Source organism: Eucalyptus grandis, chromosome 4 (assembly GCF_016545825.1).
Source record: "Eucalyptus grandis isolate ANBG69807.140 chromosome 4, ASM1654582v1, whole genome shotgun sequence".
Taxonomy (NCBI): Eukaryota; Viridiplantae; Streptophyta; class Magnoliopsida; order Myrtales; family Myrtaceae; genus Eucalyptus; species Eucalyptus grandis.
In genome coordinates, this window is record NC_052615.1 from 31,856,918 (window position 1) to 31,871,882 (window position 14,965).

At 39.4% G+C, this 14,965-nt stretch overlaps 1 protein-coding gene and 1 pseudogene across 1 annotated transcript; both read right to left on the reverse strand.

Annotated features, from left to right (window-relative positions):
• Positions 1 to 316: 316 nt before the first annotated feature.
• On the reverse strand, positions 317 to 3,505 carry LOC120292618 (annotated as a pseudogene).
• Positions 3,506 to 4,798: 1,293 nt separating this feature from the next.
• Positions 4,799 to 6,886, reverse strand: LOC120292619 (flavonoid 3'-monooxygenase CYP75B137-like). The gene is made up of 2 exons (XM_039310890.1): positions 5,891 to 6,886; positions 4,799 to 5,431 (listed from the first exon to the last, which is right to left on the reverse strand). Exons 1-2 carry the CDS (start codon positions 6,884 to 6,886, stop codon positions 4,799 to 4,801), a joined length of 1,629 nt encoding a protein of 542 aa, XP_039166824.1.
• Between the last annotated feature and the right edge of the window lie 8,079 nt (positions 6,887 to 14,965).

Here is a 14,965-nt window from a genome sequence, read left to right on the forward strand (position 1 = left end):
ATTTTCAATGTACTAAATGTGTATATGACACACAAAAAAAAAAATTAATGTTTTAAAAATGAAAAATAAAATTCTTGCTTTAGATATTTAGAGTCCGTAAATGCTCGTTTACAAAATCTTCGTAATTAGGTGCGCAACAACTCTCAAACTTATGGCTGAGTATTGCCCCTCATACATTGACAAGCTTAGGGCACACTTGTGTATAGACAAATTTTCCTTCTATCATACAGAAGCTTCATTAATTTTCCTACTATTTGTTGGAAATATTTTATTTTATACATCCAACTAGTGCTAATCAATCGAACACTCATCTTGCTTACTCATAGAGTGCGGAATCAGACAACCTCGGCGTAGGTATCGCGACAAGAGGTTCCTTCTTCTTCAGAACGATGCCAAGCCGCTCCGAAACATCCAGCTTCTCCGCACTGCCCCTCAGCAGTTTCCATTCGAAGGAGTGCGCAAGCGTAGCCAGCGAGCACAGCACCATCCTCTCCCCCATCGCTGTCCCGGGGCAAATCCTGCGGCCCGATCCGAACGGTATGTAATTCAGGTCATTGCCGTTGAAGTCCCACTTGCTGTCCGCATCCGCGAACCTCTCCGGGTCAAAAGTCGACGGGTTTTTCCAAACGGATGGGTTGCGATGGATGGCCCACGTGTTGATCAAGACTTGAGAGCCCTTCGAGACCATGTAGCCCGCGATGATGCAGGTCTCCCTAGGGTAATGAGGCACCAATATTGGAAGGCCGGGGTGCAACCTTAGAGTCTCCTTCATGACTGCTTTTAAGTAGGAGAGGTGGTGTAAGTGCGACTCTTCTACTCTGTTGTCTTCACCTACTACTTGCTCAAGCTCTTGTCGGGCTTTGGACATCACTTCGGGGTTCTTGATCATCTCGGCCATGGCGAACTCGACCGAATTGGAGCTCGTCTCGGTCCCTCCCGCTATCATGTCCTGTCCGTGCATAATCATCACATGATATGTTAAAATTGGAGTATAGATAATGAAGTCATTGTATGAAGTGCAAAAATTCTCAAGCTATATCTAGGGTAGGGAGATCGTCTCCACAGCATTCTTTTTGTGATGGGACCTCTAGCCTTTTTTAAAAAGTTTTGTAAGAGGCTTCACATAACCATCACTCAGTAAGGGTGAGCATACTAAACCACTCGGATAGGGAATCGCCCGGACCAGATTGGCCAGTTTGGTCGAGTTCCCGGTTCCATAAAAATGGAACTGGTATTTTTAGTTAGGTTCTCAGTTCCAAGGGGAATCGGATCGGGCTAGACACACAGACCGGATCGACTTTTTAAAAAATATATATTTTTAATTTCTTAAAAATAGCAATAAAACCTAAAATTGTAATAACTCGAGTTTTTTAATTTTTTTTTTGCTAAGTGACTAGTTCCATTGAATCGAACTAGACTAGACCAGACCGGTTAGTCCGATTTCCAGTATGGAATTGTCCAATTCGATCTCTGGTCCCAAAAATGGAGATAAGTTCTCTCGGTCTAATTCCTAATTTATGGAATCGGAAATTGGACCGAAAACCAATCACCCTTAGTCACTAGTTCTATTTAGATGCTAGTGTGACTATGGTTTGGCGTTGCCAATGAACATCCGGGATGACTTTTTCAGCTTTTAGGGACGGCTTATCGCTTGTCACTTGTTGTACCTTTTTTAGTAGTGATAATTCTACTGGATAGAGAATTGTGCCAGGGGGTGGAAGAGCACATTGACAAATAAATAAGTGAAGATGCTAACATTAGTTTTCAGGGAACATTTTTATTTGGCCATGTTCTCATTAGTTTCTAAACCTAGGGTTCAAGAGTTAATGCGTTCTCCATTAATTAAACACTCAATATAGACTCATGTCTTAACCTTTCAATATTTTGTTGTTGTTGTAACATCTGACGAAATATTTGGAGTTGGATGACAAAAATAAGTAAAATTTGATAATATTCCATTGGTGTGGATGATAGATAGAATGATGTTATAAATTTCAATGTCTTTAATTTAATTACGTTTATCTCGTTGCTATATAATGTATTTGAGGAGATCTAATTTTTAAACAATGAATGCACATACCAGAAGTAGGGCTTTCAGTTGAGTCATGGTGAATGGTGCATCAACATCTGAGTCTCATTCTTTCTTTAGTCTAAGCAAATACTGCAAAAAGTCCTGAGTCGAATTGACTTCATCACCAATGTTTTGGTTCCAACCTTCTTTGTCCATCTGCAACCTCTTAGCAATCACCATGTTGAATGAACTGTCAAACCTGTTGGCTAAAACCTTCATCCTCTTCACTATGCCTTGCAAGTCGAACCGGGCCAAGCCTGGATAGAAGTCCGAGATGTTCGGCTTGATCGCCAAAACTGTCATCTCTGTTATGATCTGCCGAAATTCTGCCCCAAGCCTTGCCATCTCTTCGCCTCTAATAGTGTTACCCCAGATCATGCTTGTAACCACGTTGAAAGCAGCCGCGAACACTTGGTCCCCAACGTTGATAGCCGAACCGGCCTGGCTATAATGTGAACATTGTTGATGTACTCAGCTGTACATATCTATGGAGCTAATAATCCACCCTCTATGTAAACATTGTTGCTGAAGCTATGAGAATTGCGCGCTGTGGAAGCTCGGCTTCAGGACCTCCTCCTTCGGTCAAGCAGCCATGGTCGATTCCTTAATTCTGGATAACTGATGAAATGGTCGTATGCACTCGGCAGTCGATTGAATATATATCCTTCCAGCGCAAGAAAGGAAAGACTTCATCTTCTGGTTGAACCGATCTAAAGAATATCCCAACCAAAGCAGCACAAAACCGTGCAAAGTAACGTTATGTCTTGCTGAGAACATGCTCTGAACATGATCGATAGAGGCCGATATTTCAGGCCTAGCGCTGAGGCCTGGCCGGCCGATTGAGCAAGTGAAATGCTATGGCGTATATATTGCCAGAAGTAATATGTGCTGCCATTCGATGAGGGTGAAAGGTCGACTTTAATGGTATATAACAACCCGTAATTTTAATAAATATGTTTAGCTAAATCGTTAATATCTTGAGATCCTAAACGCATTATGCACTTGAATTAGCAAAATTTGCATTTTCTTTTGTGCGCAAGCTTTCAAAGCTATAAAAGCAATCTAGGACAAGAACTAGATTTAAAAAATTCTAATTAGCACATTAAATCACACGGAAAAGTTATATCTGGTTCTAAATTCACAAAACAAAGAGCCCCGCGTTTCGTACAAAAGTTATATCTGGGCCTTTCTACTCTTATGTGAGAGAGAGAGAGAGAGAGAGAGAGCCCGGGGGGGGAGCGGGCAGTTTTTCTTTTTTTTTTTTTGGTCGAAAGGAGCGGGAGGGTTGGGTTGGGTTGCTCCCTTTTTAACCCTTCCGAAAAAACAAAAATTGTTTAGTTTTGAATGACCGCTCACATAATTTTATTTTTACAAATATCATTTACGACTTCTAAGCAAACTCCAACCTTGAAAAGACCGAATGACCCCTCTCATTTTAGCATGTTGTTGGTCTTTGTTGTGAAAAACTGTTTAAAAAGTCCTAAACATATTACATCATTATTAATTCAGTCATAACGTTTCAAATTTGCCAATGAAAGCCTAGGCATTTTTCATATTTTGCTAGATGAGTCTATCCAGCTAAAATTTATCGGAAATTGCTGACGTAAATATCGACCATCTTACAAGGTATGATTAGTGTGAACACAAATAATTTTTAATAATATTTTAATATATTTCAATTTTTATTTTTATATTTAGTTTTTTTATTCTAACCATTGTTAGGCAAGGGTTGGTGTACTCCTCTCACTAACCATGGGTGAGGGCCTTTGCACCCTTGTTGGCCCCCACCTAGATCTAGGCAAGGGCTGTCGACCCTTGCCTAAATCCAGGTGAAGGCCATGATGCCCCATTCAGATTTCGGCAAGAGTGTCTTGACCCTTGCCTTACTTAGGCTAGGTGAGTGGCTGTTGGATTTGTTTGCACGTGAACACCTTTGCTTTTGCCCGACAAGGGTAATCACACCCTTGCCCAAACCAAGCGAGGGTTGCTGGCCCTCATCCGTTTAGGGTTAGGAAAAGTAAGAAAAAAATAAAAAATAAAAAATATTAAAAATACTATTAGAAAATGCCAACGTAAGTACTAGTTATGCCACGTGGGACGGTTAGCATCTATGTTAGTGTTTTTAGTTAAAATTGGCCGAATAACTCAATTAGCAAAATTGAAATGTTTAGGACTAAATTGGCAAAAATATAGTAGGTTTAGAACTTTTTGGAGAATTACATCAAGTGCTTGGGGGCCAATAATTTTTCTAATAATATTTGTGAATTTCTTTATGAGATTGGGAGATCATTTTGTTAGAAATTGTTAGAGTTAAAAACGTTGTATGAATTTGTGGATGTAATTGTGGATTGAGATGACAACAAAATTATTTTAATGACTCAACTGTGATTGTAATCTCTATTGCATCACTTGATCAATAGTGTAATCTTGTGTTGTACTCCTCATCAAATAGGTCACACCAACTGAATCATATAAATTCAGTGTTTCCTTATTATGTTTTATTCTTCGCACTATGCTGCAAGCGAACTGCCTCTTGATAACCCGTAATCAAATATATATGCAAGACCCCAAATGTTTTGCGCTTAATCACATGACTTCATCTTCGAGTTGAACTAATCTAAAGAACCAATAGACAACATGAATCCTTTCTCCTACATCTAACATACTGGCAGGATGCTTTTATTCTGTAGAATTGAAATGAAGAGTTCTGAGACTCTAATGAAAGATCTATCTCGACATGTAGAGCTCTGGAGTGGACAAACTCGGCCTGGGAATGGCCACCAGGGGATTCAATTTCTTGACCACAATCCCGAACTTGTCCGATAGTTCCAGCTCCACCCCTTGCGGTAATTCCCACTCGAATGAATGCAAAAGAGAGGCCAAAGAAAACGTTAGCATCCTCTCTGCCAGTGGAAGCCCTGCGCACATCCTTCGACCAGAACCGAAAGGCATGTATGTGAAGTCGTTGCCCGAGAGGTCATACTTGCTGGGATCTTCCAAGTATCTCTCGGGTCTAAACTCCAATGGTCTGTCCCAAATCGTGGGGTCCCTGTGGATGTAACCCACGTTCAGGAATACGTTACTGCCCTTGGGTATCATGTAACCCCCCACGACACAAGAAGCATGAGGGGTCCGAGGCACCAATAAGGGTAGCGCTGGGTGCAAGCGAAATGCTTCCTTGATGACAGCATTGAGGTACTTTAATTTGGGCAAGTGGTGCTCTTCGACCATCTTGTCGTCCCCCACGACTTCTGTCAGCTCGTGGATTACTTTGTCCATCATATTTCGGTTCCGCAGCAACTCTGCCATCACCCACTCGACCATTGTTGAAGTTGTATCGGTCCCGCCAATCATGATGTCCTACTCCACACAGTCGAAATTTCATTAGGAAGAGTAAATGCTATTATGTTTGATAAAGCTGAATACTTGATGAAACACTGTAATAGAGAAGAATCGATGTTCGAGTCAAGAATATGGAGCTTTTTGTGATGCAGAGGGCAAGATTGGATACAACCAAAGTAAGACAGCAGGATGCGAAACAAGATACATGGAAAGAGATTAAATTACTATATTTGTTTCACTATTGTATAGGACGCTGGTTGAAAATTATGGTACTCTAGGGTTGACATAGATCGGAAAATGAGAACGATACTCTTTTAATAATCGCTCAACATTAACTCATGATTATGGAGGATATGAAATGAAATCTACCAAGAGCAGAATTGCCAAAGATGATTAACCATATTTTCTGGTGCATCAGGGCAAAAAATAATCACGTATATTCATATAAGAACTAGTCACCTAGCTGTATAGACTTACTTTAAGAATGGCTTTGAGAGCTCTATTCTTGTCCATTGGTGAATGGTTATCTTCAAGATCCATCTCCACGTCCAGGAAAATCTGCAAAAAGTCCCTTTTTTGTTCATTTCTTTCAGATTCTCCTTCCTTCTTGAACAGTTCATTTGTTCTTCCTCCGGTTGCGCAATCGATAACAGACTGAAGAAAATCATCAAACCACTGATTCACCCTTTTCATGTCCCTTTCCACTCCTTGCAGGTCAAGCCAAGCGAGCGCTGGGAAGAAGTCCGAAACATTCGGACTACCTAAGAGCACCATGAGTTCTTCCACCACCTTTCGAAACTCGGCACCCGCGGCTTCGCGCTTCTCTCCCTTAAGCGTCCCTCCCCACAGCATCGCCATCATCGCGTTAATCAAGATCAGAATGGTCAACTCCCCGATATCTACCGGCACCCCGGATTTTCTATACAGATCCCTCAGAACTTTCCTGACCTCCTGTCTTCTCAAGTCGTAACAGGCATCGAGGCTTGCATTGCTCATTAAATGCCGTACAAACAGTTTGCGGAGATTCCTCCAATAAGGCCCCTGGCTTGCGAAGGCAATATTCCTTCCGCCGTATGACGAGATGGTGGCGGCGATGTTCGGGTCGCGATTGGCAAAAGTCATGTCCTGGTCCCGAGCAATTTCTTTGGCCAGTGACGGGGAGTTGACCACGACATATAACTTGCTTCCGAGTTGGAGTTTGTAGATGGGGCCGTACGTCTCAGCCAATTCGGTGAACTTCCAGTGGAGATTGCTTCCTAGGAATGGGAGGTACCCGAGGAATGGCACGCCTCGGGGCCCTGGGGGCAATGGAGCCTTCGAGTTGTTTCGCTTCCGGAACACGGAAAAAACCAAAAAAGTAAGTGTTGCAATTGCTATGATAAGAAATGTTGTGATAGCTCTAGGAATTGCATCATCCTCTTCTTTAGCATGCCACAAACACAGCCAGGCACGTCCAGCGTATCCGTTTGACATTTTGGCTGGCGAGCACGGGAAGAGAAGTAGCCAAGCAAGAATAAGAAATTCTTTTATTACACTAAGTATATATGGTCTTCCTATGGAGGAGTGGGTCTCTTGTAGATGATAAACGAGAAGTTGATAAGGGAATCCAGTGGTTCTGGTTTGCCCCCACCGACACAAGAACAAAAAACGAGAATTGCAGAAAACTGTCAAAATGAGTACAATGATTGAACAAGCGTAATGCTACGGTGAATATATTGCCGGAAGTAATATATGTTATCGGGAAGCTGTGCGATGAGGATTAAAGGTCGACTTTAACGGTATATAACTAATCGTAATTTTGACAAATTAATTTAACTAAATTGTCAAGAGGCGGTTCGCTTGCAGCATAGTGCGAAGAATAAATATAATAAGGAAACACTGACTTTATATGATTCGGTTGGTGTGACCTATTTGACACGAGATTATACTATCAATCAAGTGATGCAATGAAATTACAATCACAGTGGAATCATTAAAATAATTTTGTTGTTTATCCCAATCCACAATTACATCCACAAACTCATACAACGTTTTTAACTCTTACAATTTCTCACAAAATAATCTCCCAATCTCATAAAGAATTTCACAAATATTATTACAAAAATTATTGGCCCCCAAGCACTTGATGTAATTTACGAGCGCACTGTATAATAAATTGTTGTGACCAAAAACTCCTCTATGTACTTTTACCTACTACATTTTTGCCAATTTAGTCATAAATATTTTAATTTTGCTAATTGAGTCCTAAACTTTTTTATGTTTTGCTAATTGAGTCCATTAGGCCAATTTTAACTAAAAATCATTAATGTAGACGCTGACTGTTCCACGTGGCATGACCAACACTAACGTTGGCATTTTCTAAAAGTATTTCTAATATTTTTTATTTTTTTCTTACTTTTCCTAACCCTAAACCAATGAGGGCCATCAACCCACGCTTTGTTTGGGTAAGGGCGTGATTACCCTTGTGGCATGACCGTCGCCGCCGATTGCCACCGCATGACTGCCGCCCAAAGCTCACCGGCCACCACCCCCTCCTGCGGCCCATGGGCTATGGGCGGCAATCTTGCGGTGGCGGTCAGCAGCGACAGTCGGCGGTTGTGCGGCAATCGTGCAACGGTCGTGCGATGGTCATGCGGCGTAGTCGTGTGGCGACGAGTAGCGATCGGCGGTCCGTGAGTAAGAAGAAAAAACAAACAAATACAAAAAATTATAAATTTTTACCAAACGCATTTCTATTATTTTTCTATTCCAAGAATAGAAATTTTGTATAATTACCAAACACCTTATTTTACTTAGAAATTGTTCCTAGAGTAGAAATAGAAAAAAACTATTTCTGAAAAGAAATAGTTCCCTGGAATAGAAATGTTGTCATGCGCACCCTAAGCGTGCATGGGCCTTTCTAATCCTATTGAGAGAGTGTTTCTTTTTTCTTCTTTTTTCGGTCGAAAGAGAGAGAGAGGGGTTGGGTTGCCCCCTTTTTAACTCCTTCTAATTTTTTTTTTTCAAAAGAATTGTTTAGTTTTCAATGACCACTCACAACTTTATCTTTAAAAATATCATTTATGACTTCTAAGAAAACTCTGACCTTGAAAAGACCAAATGACCCCTCATATTTTAGCATATTGTTGGTCTTTGTATGACCTTAGGCCGTTCTCATCGTCGGTCACATTCGAGTTTCCCGGCGATGTCATGTGAGGTGGAAAATTGTGAGGGCATTTTTGAGTTTTTGAAAATTTAATGAGGGTAAAGTTGGAAAAAAATGCATTAGTATTCTTGAATGCTAAAGCCCAAAGCTGGGTAATATTTTAGAGGACTTCAGAAGTATGATGTATTTTTCCGAAGTTCTAAAAAAGAAAAAAATTGCCAACCGACTTGCTTTTGTCGAAGGCATTTACCAGACCAACTCAAGTCATGCGGTGCTTTCAAATCAATTAACTAGTGGTTGCATCAATTAATAAATTCCAACTAGAACTGATCGATTCCTGGTTCGATCCAGTTCCGAGGTGGAACTAGGGACCGGACTGGGAGGATCGGTTCCTAAATTCCGAGACTGGAAAAACCGACCGACCGGTTCGATAGAACTGGTAAATTTACTATTTTTGGTTAAAAATAAAATGAAAAATGTGAAAAATTTGGAGGAATTAGGGTTTTTCTTTAGAAATTTATATATATATATATATATATATATATATATATATAAAATTAACCAGTCCGGTTCGCACCTTGGAACTAGGAACCAGATCGCCCAAAATCAGCCAGTCAAGGTGGTCCTCGGTTTGGGCAATTTCCGGTGCACACCCCTAATTCTGACCACCCATGACACGTTAACATCCAATCAGCCGGTCCAGGGTGATCCCCAATTTTTTTTTAATCGACCGCCCAAAATTGGCTGGTCCAGGTGGTCCCTAGTTTGGGCGATTCCCGGTGCACACCCCTAATTCTGACCACCCATGACACGTTAACATCCAATGGACGAGTCCTTCAATTATGTTTCATTGTATGAGGCATGCCCCTTTTTTTTTGGCCAAGTTACTTAGGGTGCGTTTGTTTGCGTTTCTGTTTAAAAATTGTTCCAGGGAACAGAAATAGAAAAAAGTGTTTCTGTTCCGGGGAACAATTTTTGAACAAAACAACGCGTTTGGTAAACTTGTTCCGGGAATAAAAAATAAACAGAAACATGTTTGGTAAATTTGGATAATTTTTTTATTTCTTTTATTTTTTCTATTTTTTTTCTTATTTTTCCTTTTTTTCTTTTTTTCTTTTTCATTTTTTTTTCTTCTTTTGGCTGGTCGCCGGCGAGGGTCGGCCTCGCCTTGATCCGGCGAGGCTGAGCTCGCCCGGCGGGCGGGCGTGGCCTCGCCGGGCCACCGCCCGGGCGAGATCGAGGTTGCCCCCGGGCCGGCGCGAGGTCGGCCTCGCCATGGCTGGGCGAGGTCGGCCTCGCCGGATCTGGGCGAGCTCGAGCTCGCCTAGCCATGGCGAGGCCGACCCTCGCCCAGCTACGGCGAGCCTTGGCCTCGCCGGGGGACGGCGAGCCTCGGCCTCGCCGGGGCCGGCGAGCCTCGCCGTGGCTTGGCGAGGCCGCCGGCCCTTGTCGGCCGGTCGTCGGCCATGGCCGAGGCCGGCGATTGGCCAAAAGAAAAAGAACAAGAAAATAAGAGAAAAAGAAAATAAAAAATAAGTGTTTCTCAAAAGTGTTTCGAAACAAGAAACACAAAATTTGTGTTTCTTGTTTCTTTTCTTTTTGTTCCTGGGAACAAAAGAACAAAAAAAACAAAAAAAGTGTTTAAAAACAAAAAAAAACACAACCAAACACACCCTTAGTAAGTTTTAAAAAAAAAAAACTGTCCTAAGTAGGCATCGAACTTCAGAAGAAGGTGTTGTATATACTAATTAACTTATTTGTCGATTTCATCTATTGAAAAAAATAACAAAGAAATTCCGAATAGAAAAACAACACGTCACCTGTAAGTTTTAAAAAATATATATATTTCTGGAGATCTTCAAATCAAACACCTTATTTTATTTAAAAATTATTCCCGAAGTAGAAATAGAAAAAAACTATTTCTGAAAAGAAATAGTTCCCTGAAATAGAAACGTTGCCATGCGCACCCTAAGCATGCATGAGCCTTTCTAATCCTATTGAGAGAGTGTTTTTTTTTTTTTTTTTCGGTCGGAGGAGAGAGAGGGGTTGGGTTGCCCCCTTTTTAACTACTTCTAATTTTTTTTTTTTTTCAAAAGAATTGTTTAGTTTTCAATGACCACTCACAACTTTATCTTTAAAAATATCATTTATGACTTCTAAGAAAACTCCAACCTTGAAAAGACCAAATGGCCCCTCATATTTTAGCATATTGTTGGTCTTTGTATGACCTTAGGCCGTTCTCATCATTGGTCACATTCGAGTTTCCCGGCGATGTCATGCGAGGTGGAAAATCGCGAGGGCATTTTTGAGTTTTTGAAAATTTAATGAGGGTAAAGTTGGAAGAAAAAAAATGCATTAGTATTCTTGAATGCACACCCCAAATTCTGACCACCCATGACACGTTAACATCTAATGGACGAGTCCTTCAATTATGTGCCGTTGTATGAGGCACACCTTTTTTTTTTTTTGGCCAAGCTACTTTGTAAGTTTTTTTTTTTTTTTAACTGTCCTAAGTAGGCATCTAACTTCATAAGAAGGTGTTGTATATACTAATTAACTTATTTTTCGATTTCATCTATTGAAAAAAAAGAAACAAAGAAATTTTGATTAAAAAAACATGTCACTTGTAAGTTTTTTTTTTTTTTAAAAGATTTCTCAAGATCTCCAAATCAACAAAAATAATGCAAAATCAGCCGGTCCAAGTGGTCCCCAATTTGGGCGATTCCCAATGCACACCCCTAATTCTGACCACGGTTTGGGCAATTCCCGGTGCACACCCCTAATTCTGACCACCCATGACATGTTAACATCCAATGGACGAGTCCTTCAATTATGTGCCGTTGTATGAGGCACACCTCTTTTTTTTTTGGCCAAGTTACTTAGTAAGCTTTTTTTTTTTAAACTGTCCTAAGTAGGCATCTAACTTCAGAAGAAGGTGCTGTATATACTAATTAACTTATTTGTCGATTTCATCTATTGAAAAAAAAAGGTTCTGATTCGAAAAACAACATGTCACTTGTAAGTTATTTTTAAAAAAGATTTCTTGAGATCTCCAAATCAATGAAAACAATGTAAAATCGGCTGGTCTAGGTGGTCCCTGGTTTTTTTTTAATCGACCGCCCAAAATTGGCCAGTCTAGGTGGTCCTCGGTTTGGGCGATTCCCGATGCACACCCCTAATTCTGACCATTCATGACACGTTAACATCCAATGGATGAGTCCTTCAATTATGTTCCATTGTATGAGGCACGCCTTCAATCAACTTGGACCGGCTGATTTTGCATTGTTTTCATTGATTTGGAGATCTTGAGAAATCTTTTTTTTTAAAAACTTACAGGCGACGTGTTGTTTTTTTAATTGGATTTTCTTTGTTTTTTTTAATAGATGAAATCGACAAATAAGTTAATTAGTATATACAGCACCTTCTTCTGAAGTTAGATGCCTACTTAGGACAATTTTTTTTTTTTTTAAAAGAAGCTTACTAAGTAGCTTTGCCAAAAAAAAAAAAAGGTGTGCCTCATACAATTGCACATAATTGAAGGACTCATCCATTGGATGTTAACGTGTCATGGGTGGTCAGAATTAGGGAAGTGCACCGGGAATCACCCAAACCGTGGTCAGAATTAGGGGTGTGCATTGGGAATCGCCAAAATTGGGGACCACTTGGACCGGCTGATTTTGCATTGTTTTTGTTGATTTGGAGATCTTGAGAAATCTTTTTAAAAAAAAACTTACAAGTGACATGTTTTTTTAATCAAAATTTCTTTGTTTCTTTTTTTCAATAGATGAAATCGAAAAATAAGTTAATTAGTATATACAACACCTTCTTATGAAGTTAGATGCCTACTTAGGACAGTTTAAAAAAAAAAAAAGCTTACAAAGTAGCTTGGCCAAAAAAAAAAAAGGTGTGCCTCATACAACGGCACATAATTGAAGGACTCGTCCATTAGATGTTAACGTGTCATGGGTGGTCAGAATTTGGGGTGTGCACTGAGAACCACCCAAACCGGCCGTAAGTTCTTGAGTGTCTGTTAGACCGTTGGTTTAGCTTTGTAACGATTCTGAATAAGGAATAGTTCTGATCTTAAGTATGAGCTTACATAGAAGATCTACATCTTTTAGTTCTTTATCACAAATGGACTCAGATTCAAGTCCTCTACATAGAGAAGAAGTAACGATAGAAGATTTCAACAAATCTATAGAAAATTGGGGAATTCCTAAAATACAGCTTAAGGAAGCATACAAACAATCAAAATTAAAATTTTTCAAAAAATCAGACTATGTCATAGCCACTAAAGAAAGAGATGTTCCTCTTTCCAATTCCTATGAAAAAATACATCTTTTAAATAAAGAGTCCATCCAAAAGCATAACAAAAATACAATTACATTCATATAGGACTAGTCCAAGTAGAAATTAAACCTCTTACAAAAGAACGTCTTAATACATCAATTCTCTTAGTTTTATGAGATTCTCGTCTCTTGAACTATGATAAATCCATCCTTGGTACAGTAGAAACAAGTCTCTACAAAGCACCAATACATTTTGACCGTTACCCTAATTTCTTAGTTTCTCTTAAGGATAAAAGTATTCTTAAAGCCCTCACACTCCAAATCAAAACCCATAATTACAAAGTAGCAGATGGATCTATTCCTTTAGCTCTTGTCTATAGGATCCATTACAAAGCCATAGCCTTTCCCTTTGGAGAAAATGCTTTCAAACATAGTCCACGAGGAGAAACACTTCTCCTCCGGACTGACATTTCTAGAGCAAATACAACTATTCCTAGGTTTATTAATTGGAATCAAGTCACTTTACCAGAACAATGGGAATTAGAAAACCAAATCCCTCAACAAGTTGTTCAAAATACTAGTTCGACCAATGTTATTCAACATCTAGAAGGAAGAGTTACCATTAGATTTCCTTGAAGATCTTTCGATTCAAGATCTAGTCCTTTTTATACTTCTTATACAAGGTCGGTAGATCTTAATCCCAATCTTTCACCTATAATCACCATTCCTCCAAGTACACATAGAGACACTCCCACATGTGATACGACACTTTTACCTCCTAATACCACTAGAAATAATCCCAAGATACCACTTGAACCTGAAATTAGTGGTTTAGACAATAGATCAGGAATTTCCAGGCCTATTTACCAACAAAATCAGCTTGAACCTGTCTTGGAAAACACAAATTCTCCTCATCATTCTCCTACTTATTCACAGATGATAGATGCTGGGCTTAATGTTTTAGAAAACCATTTTGAACTAAACAAGACATTCCTTAATAAAGAATTTAATTCTGAAAACAACAGACAAATCAGGGAATGGTTTTTCAAAACCTTTGCTAATAAAACAAAATACATCAAGCAAAAATATTACGACTACATATATGAATATGAAGTCCATATATTTTTCTTTGATTGGTTAGAAGAACAATTCCTAGAACCAAAAGAAATAATTGTTTGAGATCATCATTATAAGTGGAAACTTGATAATGGTGAAACCATAGAATCCAATCATCCACCTCTTAGGAGAATAAAAATACAACATGGTGATAGCGAGGTAATAGCTATTCCTTTTAGGCTTCCAGACACAGGAGACTCTCTTTACACTCACAAAGTCATTGAACAAAACAATTATACAAATCAACATTTGGTGACCATAGGAAAACAGTTGAATATGATAGAATCCACCATCCAGAATCCTACTCAACTTATTACACCACAAGTTGACACACTCAAAAAGCCCATTTTTAAGGCCTTTGAATTCCCGAAAAAATCTTAGCCCAGAGTTTGCCAAAGCCATAGAACAAAAGAAAAAAATCCTAAGGAAATCAAAGATAGAGCCTGCTCCTATACTAGACACTCCTAAATTCCAAGGACTAATTATTAACGACACCCCAGACCAACCTACCATTAGTACCTTGACTAAACCCTCTAGTGACTCTAATAATGAATTAGTCGCTGAGGTAAACAAACTTAATTGGAGACAACCTCAAAAACTCTATTATAGTAGAGTTACCCCACCTGATATCGCCCAAGAAGAATCATCACAAAAAAAAAAAAAAAAAACAGAATAAATACTCTCCAGATGCCATTTATGAATGGAATATAGATGGTGTGGCCGAAAACAATATCATGAATATTTTAAAAAACATGGTAATGCTTGCCAATACCTACAAAATACAGTAAGATGTTTCTGATCATGTTGTTACTAATCTTTTAGTAGCCGGATTTATTGGACAACTAAAATGTTGGTGGGATAATTATTTGACTGATGAACAAATAATACAAATTTTAACTGCCTATAAAATCGATGACTTTGGCTAATGCATAGATGATGATCAAGGACATCTCATCCAAGATGCGGTGAATACTCTTATCCATTCCATTTCACAACACTTCA